Raw genomic sequence first — 12,170 nt, forward strand, 5'->3', positions numbered from 1 at the left:
AAAAAATACTTTAAAATTCTAATTAAATACACCCTTAGAAGACATAATGAGTATTTTTTTATCTATCAAAATTCCTTTTAACAAACAAAATAAAAATCAAAATATTTTCGATTTATATATGACTCGCATGTTAACCCAAACAAAGCCATGACATTATCTCGTGCATTCGAGAGTGCACAAACAACTTTTTTTTTTTTTTTTTTTATCTCTATCCTAATATCTAAAAATTTAAAGCTCAAATCTTTTGGATCCTCGAAATAAAATGCAAAAAAATTAGTGTTGAGATAGAAATACAATGTATCTAGTAACATTGGTCCAAATTTAGCTTGGATACAAGAAATCTACTTCATTCTTACTCAATTCATGGTATAAAGAAGCATTAAAGAGGGCTAAAAAGCATGCGTGGAACTCATCTGCAGGTATGTCTTCCTCCTCCTTTTTTACTCTTTTTGTTATATCAACTTGACTGTATTTACATAGATTTGTGCAAGGTTTCATTGTTTTTGCAAGATTTTTTTTTTTTTTTTTTGTGTTTGATCAAATTATTGTTTTTTTAGACAGAAACTAAAACTTTGAACAAGAAATAAACTGATCATGGCTGCTCGTGGACATGCTGAGTTTAATGTTGGGAAACCAATGAATTGGAGAGCGTTATTTGTTAAAAATGATATGAATGAGTCCGAATCGAGCAGTGCCAGAAACTTCAGCTTCTGGTCAAGTGATCAGAATGATCAGGTGCAGAATTGGAGTAATGACAGTGCTGTAGCTGAGCAGCAGGGTTTATTTCAGGAGCTGGGCTATGGTGTGGCTCATCAACATCCGGTGAATGTTGGGAATGATTTGATGCTGAATAAGTACTATGTTGATGAGGAGGAGGAAGGGTTTGAGAGAGAAATGAGAGACTTGGAACAACTCTTGTCGAATTTGGACCCTTTGGCTCAAGACTATGTGCCCCCTATGGTTGATCATGCTGTAAACCCAGTTTTACAAAATTCTGCACCTCACTTTGGTTGTGTTGCTGATGGTAATACTTGGATGCCCACTAATTCTCGTGTTGCTGCAGCTAGAAATTACGAAAAAAAGGTATGTGCTTATGTATATAATGGTGATAACCATTGTTTACCGATTTCTGTTTGAACTATTTTTTTGTGTATGAAGTGTTTTGCTAATTTGTATATGCGCGGAATCGAGATAGTCCTGATATTTTAATTTTATGCATTGTTTATGCTTGATTTGAGTTTCTAACTATAAGTTCTTGACAACTATTGTCTCTGCTGATTAAATAAATGGTTCACATGAATTTGGTAACTTCCCAGTTAGTTATACTAGGATATCTTGGTGTGTATAATACATGTGGGGTGAATATTTTTTTTTGACAAATATGGCTTATAGCCTTACAAATGAGTATCTGTTCTACGAAACTCTCGGAGTGAGCCAGGGTCGAACCCAGCACCTGGGACGACAGAGGACTCTTTGTATTGAATTTATTGTAATTTTTATGGTTTCATTTATTAACAACTGAAAATTTTCAGAAACAGACTGGCTCTAGTCACGGCAAGGGAAGGGCGAATGATCAAACTACAAAGGCAGAAAGGAAAGAGGCTATCAAGAGGACTGTTTTTGTTCCAGACATTAATAATCAGGTAGCAATAATATTAATCTGCCGAGTGTTAATGATTTGGTATATTGTTTTGGAAATTTCTTTGTTGGACAGCATTTCTGTAATTTTACTTTTGTTGCATCGGTATAGGTTACTGAAGAAGAACTAGCCGATCTCTTTGTTAGCTGTGGGCAGGTAATCTTGACCTTCTTCTCATTCCATTAACAGTTTATCATGCTAATGACACATTTTACATATATCAATAACACTCTATGATGTTTTTTGTACATAAGATTGCTGAAATTCGCATCTGCGGAGACCCAAAATCTATTCTCCGCTTCGCCTTTGTTGAGTTCACTGATCAGAGTAAGCCCTATAAAGCTTTTATGTTGACATACACCTGTTCATGATAGGGTGGTCTTAGTTTTGTTTATCTGACACGTGTGCAGAAGGTGCAAAAAATGCTCTGAGAGTCACAGGTAAGATGCTTCGTTGCCAAAAAGTCAAGGTTCTGCCTTCAAAAACTGCGATTGCACCCATTAACCCTAAACTTTTGCCCACGGTATATTATCTTTAAAATATATGTCGTGATTTTCTCATACTTGCCTGCATTAGATAATAAATGAAAAGGCAAGTTATACTAATTTAAATTAACGTGTTCTGTGTTTGTTTAGTCTGAAGTTGAAAGGGAGAAATGCTCAAGGACCATCTATTGTACGAATATAGATCCTAAGGTCGTTTAGAATAAATTTGAAATTTTCTTCTATTAGTTGAAAGCTTCGTCAGGATATCTTTTTCATTGTTTTGTACAATTTATATGGTCTTTTATTTCAGGTTATTAGAAAGGATATCAAACACTTTTTTGAATCCATCTGTGGAGAGGTTTGCGACTTCATGCTACAAATCTATTGGTGCTGCTATTCTTGAATTTGCAAGTATATGTTATGTTATATTTGGCTGCCGTAGGTTGTTAGCATGAGGGTGCTTGGAGACAAACAACATCCAACTCGTATTGCATTTGTGGAGTTCGTGACGGTAAGCAAAATGAACTGTTTGATATCTTAAATATCATATTTATAATTGCCGCAATTGTTTTAAGGTAATTAATCATGACGTTTGTGTTTATCTCTGGGTTTTTCTGGTCAAAAGTTACCCCCCTCCCCTCCACCCTGAACTTCAACAATCTGTGATCTGTTTCTCCTCCACATCATCTCAATGCATGCAAACTTGTCACGTTCAACCACAGGCTGAAGTTGTGATGGTCTATTGATGTAGCCAAATTATTTTAACTTCTAAAACATTATGTTTCTGGTAATACTCTATAATGAATACATTCGGGATGTACATTGACAATGCCTTAATTTGCATCAATGGTATATTTTGTAGTTTTATATCGAAAATATATATCATGATAATGACTTGGCCATCTCTTATAGTTAAAACGTATGTCTTGTGGCTACAGATGTGATTTTTAAAGTAGTCACCATTCTGCTATGTTCTTTAGTCTGAAATTATTATTACCAACGAGAAAAGATTTTGTAGTGACTGGATCTCAATTTGTGCAGGCTGAGAGTGCAGTCGCAGCCCTTAACTGCAGTGGTGTTATCATTGGATCATTGCCAATAAGGTCAAATCCACTTATCATAGTTTTTTGAAATTCTCCTTTTCCAGTTAGATTCACTTTCTAAATCCATGTCGGTTTTGGACATTTGACCTTGTAGGATAAGCCCGTCGAAGACTCCTGTCAAATCACCCAATTCTATAAAGGGTTAGGAACCAGTACTGGGCCCTGAATCAAATTTCAGCTAAGACGATGTTGTCATATATCTACATAGTTACCGAGATATGTGGTACAGTTGCCCAGTATCTCTTCTATGATAAGGTTTCTTTAAAGTTTGTTAGTCATGTTGAGTTTGGTTATGGTGCATGTTAAGCTAGACTTGGTAAGCTTTGTCAAAGATTTGAAGTGCTATGCTTTTGGAATGTTTTTAACATGAAACTCCTTGGAAGTGTATGTTCAGGGGATTTTACCCACCCCACATTTTCAGTGATATGTATCTGGGATGCTCTTCGTCTTTTTCATAAGGTTTATAACATGTTCTGCTTAATTGTTTCATGTGTGCTCATGTATAGAAGTGCTTGAAATCCTTTAAGCATGCACCAATTTCACATACTGAGAATCTATTAGGTTCAATAGTGTCAAGTAAAAAGAGCTAAAACTGTTGGCTGAATGTTTACTCAGCTTCTTTCTTGGTGGAATGTTTACTTCACACCTTTATTAGAAAGAACTTTGAAGAGATGGGATGGTCAGGGCATGTTGTCCTTAATCTGGATTTGATAGGACAACCTGGATTTGATTCTTATTCATCCAAAATTTATTTCACTCAGAAGGTACGGCTTAAAAAGTGTTGCAAGTAAAATATAATCAAAATTTCCCACATTTTATAAGTTATACATAAAAAGTGCAAGCAAAACCATAATCAAGGTTTTACCATACTATTGGGCTAGAACTTGCAGCTGTGTACAGAAAATAATTTGGCATCCCATAATCAATAGTATGTCTTTCAATTTTCAAAGAACAAGGCCGCGACCAAGCTTCTACTGTAGCTTTCTTAATTACTTTTTGTGTACTGTTTGGCATGGCAAGAGAAGTAGAATGTTTTTTTGGGATTTTTGAAGCCAGAAGTGAAGTCAAAAATGCTAGTTTTTTTAGATTTTCTTTAGTAATTTGCATTTTATTATAAAGTTTTTAAATTTTTAATGTGTAACAAATTCTATTTGTTCATAAAGTTTTTATTATTTTAATAATTTAAAATTTTAAATTTAGCACAGATCAACATCCTTGTGAGTTTTTACCAAATACTCCTAGCACACAAACAATTATAAATGTATAACAATGTGTTTTGCCTACATTTCCCAATTACACTACCACAAGCCTCACACTTTATCACTCAATATAATTATATACTTATTTTGATTTAATTTATGGTTAATAATGTTTAGGATTCAAGATAGATTTAGCACAAGCATGAGATCTAATGCGTGAATGGCCAACTCTAAGAGCTATTTTGACTATTAACCATAATCACAAGTTCCATCTCTACAAACAGCTGTTCTATTCACTTGCAAACCAAATATCAAAAAGGACAACAGTTCCTATACAGATTATTTCGCATGGGATTGAAGTTCCACGTACAACGAAACAAAATGATACATAGGATTAAAGTTCCACATACAACGAAATAAAATGATACCAGTATACATCTACCAAACCATATTCAATATAGGTTACAATTTACATCAATCTTTGTGATACCGGTATACATCCACCGCACCCATATCCCATATGGGTTACAATTTACATCAATTCTTATTTGTCTATGATACCGCTATACATCTACTGCATCCATATTTCATATGGGTTACAATTTACATCAATCCCTATTTGTCTACTTGGCGGAAAGGCCTCTAAGAGGCAGAGGGACTTCAAAATTGCAAGTGAAAGAAATACATCTCGGCATTCCTGGTATTCCTCTCGTTTGGGCTTCCATCTTTATACAATTGGAAGCCATCTCTGGAGTCTGGACCATCTCTTGAATTCTCGAATAACTTGTATGATCACACAAGTTATACGGATCACTGTAGCCCAATTTAATCACTGCAGATCAAATCTTGTATTTCTGCGACCCGTCTTCTTTTAATCAGAAGTGCTGGGAGACGCGGAACACCGGAGATTTGTACTGCCGATTTGGATCATCAACTGGTCCATCCTACAAGAGAAGAAATGTTGGTTTCAAACCACAACGCTAGACAAATTGATAACACTCTGATATATAGATCATACTAACAAATAAATGAAAAACAATAAGATCTGTGAGAATCTTGAAAGATGAATATCTTCCGCGTATAAATTTAGAAGAACGTTACCTCACTGAACCCTTTAGACGGCCGATCTTTTCGAAGCACTTTCTTCATTGTTTACTACAAATATTCAACAAATATATGAATCACAACAGAAGGTTCTAGATTTAGAATTTCAATACAAAGTAGATCTAGATCTAAAAATTTACAACTAATCAACATATGAGATTAATGATTGTATGATTATAAATGAGTATATAGCTCAATTAGATCAACACACTGATATCTAGATTAATTGTACATATCGATTGCAGAATCGCAAGAAAGATTGAAGAACGGTGAAGAAGAAGATAGTTAATTAAGATAAGGTAGAGAAGAGATGAGAAAAGTATACAGTGGGTTGGAGGGTATAGACAGAATTTATAAACTAAAGTTTGTAATTCGCAACTACCGAAATAAATGCCGCATTTAATTCTGATATAAATTAAGCTTCGTGCTTATTTACTACACCCTATGGTTCGTTACACAGCCCGTTTAATTTTTTGGGCGTGTCTTTAGAAAAATTTGACCACATATTTAAAGTTAATATTTTTAAAATTTTCTTTTTCTAAATAAAATATTTTTATTTAGAAGAAAAATTACAAAATATTAGTATTTGCTATACGGTCAAAACACCAAAAATTACAAGTAAAAGGTAAAACGTGTTATATAATGGATCCGAGGGGATACTCTTTTCATCCAAAACTCTATTTTCAGTACACATTTATCAACAATCTTTTATTCTTACCCTTTCTTATTTATCATTTTAAATGAACTCCCTTCGTATTACAATAATAAATACTCAATGATTAGTTTTTCTTTTTATCAAATGGTGTCATTTCATATATTCAACTTATAATTGATGTTTGTGATAAAAAAAACTTATAATTGATGTTCTTATGATTTAAATTTCGTATAGTGAATACCCCTTCTATTACTTACCGTAAATATTAGTCAAATGTTAAATCATAAGAATATAACGCGTTAAGTTCAAGAAATAAGGTTTTATCTAAAATATTAAGAGTACAGGAATACAATATAGTTTTCAGGTCTCAGAGCACGTGTATCAAAAATCAAAAAAATATGAATTTTCACTTATATTTATACGATTATTCTTTAATATGATATGAAATTATAAGCGATTGAAAAATATATAAAAATATTAATATAAATAATATTTTAATTTAATAAAAATATTCTGACATAGAGCTCTATCGGTGAATTAAGTAGATAACAAATTTTTGTAAAAGCTGAAAAACACCTTTTCTAAGTGACCGTTTGGGTGGGTTTAAAATAAGTGTTTCTTGATTAAGGTATAAAAGTAAAGTAGAAGTTAGAAGCAAGTTAAGACTTATAAGTGATTAAAGTGTTTGGGAAAGAAGCGGAAGCTACGAGGGAAAAGCTATCATTTGTAACTTCTAAAAAGTGCAGGTTAAGAAAAGCAGAAGTCAACTTTTTTGGAAAAGAAGTGCTTCTTATGTGTTGTCAAACAGGCCCTAAAAGTATGAGAAATCTGCTTTTTCTAAAAGCATTTTTCAACTAGAAATTACAGCTGGAAAAAGCTTTTTTTAGATCTATCAAATAATTTTTCAGTTATTTTTGTGTGTAACATGAATGCTGAATGGTACTACCTTAGTGTTTTACAAACTATCAATCGCCCCGACGTGGGGTGAATACGTGAATTATGTGTGACCTTGCTTTTCCCACATTGTCATCGCCCTTTGCAGGGGTGAACTTTTATCACGTTTTTGCTCCACCAAGAAGCTATCATCAAGGCCTCGTTTGGTTGACAGGATCTTGAGTTACACAGGAAGCAGAAGTTCCACGGAACTAGGTTACAATGTCCATCATTTAACATGGAACTCTAAAACCTGTGTTTGGTGTGTTATATTTATATAAGAATGTAATTATGTAATTGAAATTTTGATAATATAAAATTAATGAATTTATATAACATATAAAAAGCAAAAATTATTTGATATGTAGTATTAAATAAAATAATATAAATTTTAACATAATATTAAAAATGAAAATTATATATTGAGATTTACAAAATATATAAAAAGATTATTAAAATGATATATTAATAAATTAATGAAATACGTTTTTGGTATGTAAGTATAATTATATTCACCTTTTTTATCAAATTTTAAATATTATAGTAAGATAACTTAGTTATATAAAAGTATATTATTTAAAACAACTTACTTACAAATATAATTAGTTATAGTTATATTAGAAAAAATACAAATTTAAAATTATACAAACACGAATTTAAAAATATTGACATACGAAAATACTGTAATATAAAATTATTATAATTAGTATTGGGAAATAATTGTAACATATATAAAATATTAAGTAAAAGTTAAACTAATATTAACATATATAAATAAGTAATTTATATTAAATATTATTTATATATATAATAATTATATTATTAATAAAGAAAGTTTGAAGAAAATATCAAACATTCACACCGTAACCCAGAAAAACCACGCTTGAGCTGTGTAACTAGGTTACTGTGTTTTGCAGGAAGTTGAGATACTCAGGAACTCTGAGTTACATAATTACTTAAATAAAAAGTTGTGTAACCAAACACTGTAACTTACCTCGGTTCCAAGGAAGTTGAAGTTACAGTGTTGGGTTACATCCAACCAAACGAGGCCCAAGTATTTTTTCTCATTTTCGGTTCAGGTGATGATCGCCCATGTTTACATTTAAGACATCCTAAAATGTCTACAGACGTTCGGGATACTCAATTTGTCAATAAAATGTTCTTGGTGCCTACAAATATCCAAGAGCCCACTTTCGAATTATATTCACAAGCAGCTCTTTCTAGTTTCTAATACGTGGATTATCCTTTTTGCCTTGGTGAGAGGCTGAGAGCCATACTCAAATATGCTAATAGTCTACCTGTTTGCATTAAACGGCCCCCAAATCCCATTGTCACTTGCATCCATCTTAACAATAAGAATAGGCTATAGTCCGACAAAGCGAGGACCAAAATATTCATAATCTCATCCTTCAATGTGGCATATTACCCAAAGTTAAAGGTCCCTTTTAAAACCAGTGACAAGCTTCTCTATAATTCTTCACAAATCAAGCTCCTAGTAAGTTAATATAAAATATCAAGCTCCAAGAGTCTATTAATTGGTTCCTATATATAATATAAAATATCAAGCTCCTAGTAAGTTAATACAAAATTAAGAGTGCCAACTCCAACGATGCTCTTTATATTTACTCTTAACTTGTATTTTATTCATATTTTGAATTCAAACATTTGTCATGTAATGTGAGTCTAATGTAAGAATTGAAGGATATGATTATTTTATTTAGTTAAGAGCAACTCCAGCAGCTTCCCTATTTGGAGTCTTAAACCAAAATATGAGGAATATGGGAAAATAATCCACTCCAACAGTATCTTAGTGATTCCCTAAATCACTAAGATCCACTAGCCATCCCTTATCTTTAGGGAACCTCTCTCCTCTCCTAAATCTTATTTTATAATAAATTTTGAATACAAACATGTTCTCTTTCTTCACCTATTGTAATAATGGTAAATTTTAATAATAAAATAGTATATAAGGAATGAATATAAGGAATATTGTTGGAGGTGAGAATAGCTATTATTATCTTAAGTCACTAGGATCCAATATTTTATATTATATTTAAGGAATGAGCTGAGATGCTGCTGGAGATGCTCTAAGAGCCACCTAGTAGCTCTTAAATTAGAGGAGAGAGAAGAGACTCTTAAGATTTTTAAGAGTCACTGAGAGTCTCTTGGAGCTCTATTTTTTCTCATCTGCCTCATATTTTGATTTAAGAGCTAGTTTAGGAGTCTCTTGGAGATGCTCTAAGGCTTGTAAAACCCCTAAATTATTAAAGTAGCTTTTTCGTGATTTTAGCGGTCCTCCGTGACTTGAAGTCTTGAACTCTGCAGGATCAATCGCCACATCCTCCTTTGTTATTCTAATACCATGCCTTGATTATTCTCTGTATTGCCAAAAAAACACTTCGTTTTACGTACATTTTTTTATTTTAGGAATTTTTTTGAGATCACCCTCAAATACAAAAATATCGACAAAGAACACTAAAAGCTTTTTTGAAGATGATGGACAAAAACACTATCCATAAGAGCATCTCCAACGGCGTTGGCTATAATCGTTGGCTAAATCGGACCTGTAAGACATTATGTAAAATTTGCTGAACCTGTAGGAATTTTGCTTCAATGGTACTGGCTATATTGGTTGGCTATAATTTAAAAATAGTATGTTATTAATATTTTAAATTGTTAAAATAGAATATATCAGTTCAATATGGTAATAAATGATGGACAATCTTCCTACAGATTTTCTTACAGACCTGTAGAGGTTCGACAAATTTAACCATCCATAGGAGGTTGGCTAAATTTATAGACAACAGCTGATCATGGTTGGAGTTCAGTTTTTGGAGCTGTTGGCTATATCTTTTTATTTTAAGTATGCCAACTCACCTTTTAGCCAAGGGATTTAGATGGTTGGAGATGCTCTAAGTGGCTATAATAATATTAGGGCATTTTTCGGTCCAAATTATATGAGTTTAAACTCGTAAGCCATTGTGAGCTTGAAAAGTTATTTTATGTATTTCTTCTTCGGCTACCGATTGTTGGCCGCGAGGCGCGAATACCCGTTAATGGAATTCTTATATTCAAGACAAATTTTCTTTATTCTTACGATGTGGATTCAACACTCATTTGATCATTTGATTCTTGGGTTATGCAATGTAACATGTTTTCAAGATGTGTTGCTTAGTTCCTTAAATATGATGACTATTGGTCAATTTCGCGTATGTTGTAAAAAATTTTACTCATAAAATATTAAGCACTGAATTAGGATTCAGGATAGATTTAGCACAAGAATAAGATAAAACACGGTGAATGGAGCAATTTTGGCTATTAATCATAATTCAAAGTTCCATATCTACAAACAGCCGTTCTATCACTTGCAAGTTGCAAATCAAAAACGAAGACATGACATCAATAATTCGTATACAGATTTTGATCACATTGGATTGAATTTTCACATACAACAGAGTGGGAACATCTTATACATGATATTGGTATACATCTATCTCATCTATATTATTTCAAGCAGCACAATACACAAACAATCCCTATTCGTCTAATTGACGGAAAAGCTCTAAATTAGACCTCTTGTTGTCCTGCGGATGGAAGAAGCTCTTCTATTGCAACAAGTTGCCCCGCCTGCTTTTTATCTGGAAAGGGAAATGCTAGCGGGAGTGGAAGAAATATCAAATCCCTGGTCTTCAGATGAGATTCACCAGGCTCTACCAGGAGTTTAACACCTCTTAATGCTTTCTGCTTGTGCAATATCCCCGGATGCAAGATTTAGATTAGGGATCTTATCTTGAAGGGGTCCATCCTGCGAGAAAAAAAATGATGGTATCAAATGATGATTCTGATTTATTGATCATACTTGACAGCGGTTATACGGATAAAATAAATGGTAACAATAAGCACAAAAGTGCGAAAAATTACCTTATTAGCGGTCTTCGATATCCGCCGTTTTTCTGGAGCATTTTCTTCATTATTTACTGCACATATGTACGAGTAAATTATAACAGAAGGTGCTAGATCATAAATTCCAGTGCAGAGAAGATCTAGAAATTCAAAATTAATTAACACATAAGATCAATAATTGGCTAACATTCAAAACCCTAAATTCATATTAAAGAGATGAGGGAACAAGATGATCAAATTAATTCAATTTTCTAAATATATTTGATTTGTTGATCGCAGATAAAAGAGCATCAGAGAAGATAAATTGCGCACGATTATAAATGTAGAGAGCCCAATTACGTTATATATCAATTACAAAATCTCCGAGAGGATTGAAGAACAGCGGAGAAGAAACGGCAAAGAAGAACATGGTTGCTTAGGTTTAGCCGTTTAGGAAGGATGAATTAAAAATGAAAGACGGGTGCTACCATCTACATTAGTTGGAGTATATAAATGGAATTCAGAAATTAAAGCTGTAATGTCCCACCTACCTTATTAAATGACATTTAATAAAAATACTCGAAATTTTTGCTAAATTATTACTGTAAATTTAAGTTGGCAGTGTCCCAACTACTAACCGAGTAAATGGCATTTTTTATTTAAACTAGCTTTTAACCCGTGCGAAGCACGGGCGGGTATATAGTTCGTAATTTATTATTTATAATTTAAATTTTAACATCATTTTATTAATATTTAAGTATTAACGAATTGAATTTTAATTAAATTATATTATTCAACTGACTATATATATAGACAAAAGTTATTTGGGATCCTATATTTTCTTGGAGTCTTGGAGTCCAAATCTAGGCCCTCCATTTTAAAAGGATCCAACGGAGTGCATTACAACTGTTTTGTTTTTAAAAAAAATATAATATATTTAAGTTTATACAACCAGCGGCAAATTGTAACAGTTTTGTACTGTCTGTGCGGACAGCGCGAGTCATGCGGAGGTTACAACAAGATGAGATTCTTCAGGAATTCAAACTGCAATCGTGTCCTGCATTCCTTCTATCCCCTTATAATCTGTTTTCACCCTTTCATCCATTTGTTTGGAGGTACGAACAAATAATTCAGTCGCAGGACGGTATTCGTTTGCAGCACGTTAATGTG

General features: G+C 32.8%; 1 protein-coding gene and 2 long non-coding RNA genes across 3 annotated transcripts; 1 reads left to right on the forward strand and 2 right to left on the reverse strand.

Annotated features, from left to right (window-relative positions):
• The first annotated feature begins 334 nt into the window (after positions 1-334).
• LOC108226753 (polyadenylate-binding protein-interacting protein 12) lies at positions 335-3,669 on the forward strand. Its single transcript, XM_017401745.2, has 11 exons — positions 335-419; positions 558-1,083; positions 1,533-1,643; positions 1,751-1,795; positions 1,894-1,966; positions 2,050-2,162; positions 2,275-2,334; positions 2,435-2,482; positions 2,567-2,635; positions 3,166-3,227; positions 3,322-3,669. The coding sequence occupies exons 2-11, from the start codon at positions 595-597 to the stop codon at positions 3,371-3,373; spliced, it is 1,122 nt and encodes a 373-aa protein (XP_017257234.1). The 5' UTR covers positions 335-419; positions 558-594; the 3' UTR covers positions 3,374-3,669.
• Positions 3,670-4,793: 1,124 nt separating this feature from the next.
• LOC108225266 (uncharacterized) lies at positions 4,794-5,910 on the reverse strand. The gene is made up of 2 exons (XR_001807557.2): positions 5,528-5,910; positions 4,794-5,370 (listed from the first exon to the last, which is right to left on the reverse strand). It is a non-coding gene; the product is annotated as an uncharacterized LOC108225266 (long non-coding RNA).
• A 4,587-nt stretch (positions 5,911-10,497) lies between these two features.
• LOC108226606 (uncharacterized) lies at positions 10,498-11,495 on the reverse strand. Its single transcript, XR_010284234.1, has 3 exons — positions 11,361-11,495; positions 11,040-11,095; positions 10,498-10,923 (listed from the first exon to the last, which is right to left on the reverse strand). It is a non-coding gene; the product is annotated as an uncharacterized LOC108226606 (long non-coding RNA).
• Positions 11,496-12,170: the final 675 nt, after the last annotated feature.

The sequence above is a fragment of the Daucus carota genome, chromosome 6 (genome assembly GCF_001625215.2).
Source record: "Daucus carota subsp. sativus chromosome 6, DH1 v3.0, whole genome shotgun sequence".
Classification (NCBI taxonomy): domain Eukaryota; kingdom Viridiplantae; phylum Streptophyta; class Magnoliopsida; order Apiales; family Apiaceae; genus Daucus; species Daucus carota.

Excerpts from the sequence above, each read along its gene's own strand:
- LOC108226753 (XM_017401745.2), top strand. The coding sequence starts at position 595 with ATGGCTGCTCGTGGACATGCTGAGTTTAATGTTGGGAAACCAATGAAT. Across the intron at positions 1,967-2,049 it reads TGTTGAGTTCACTGATCAGA|AAGGTGCAAAAAATGCTCTG; the intron begins GTAAGCCCTATA and ends ACACGTGTGCAG. Across the intron at positions 2,335-2,434 it reads GTACGAATATAGATCCTAAG|GTTATTAGAAAGGATATCAA; the intron begins GTCGTTTAGAAT and ends CTTTTATTTCAG.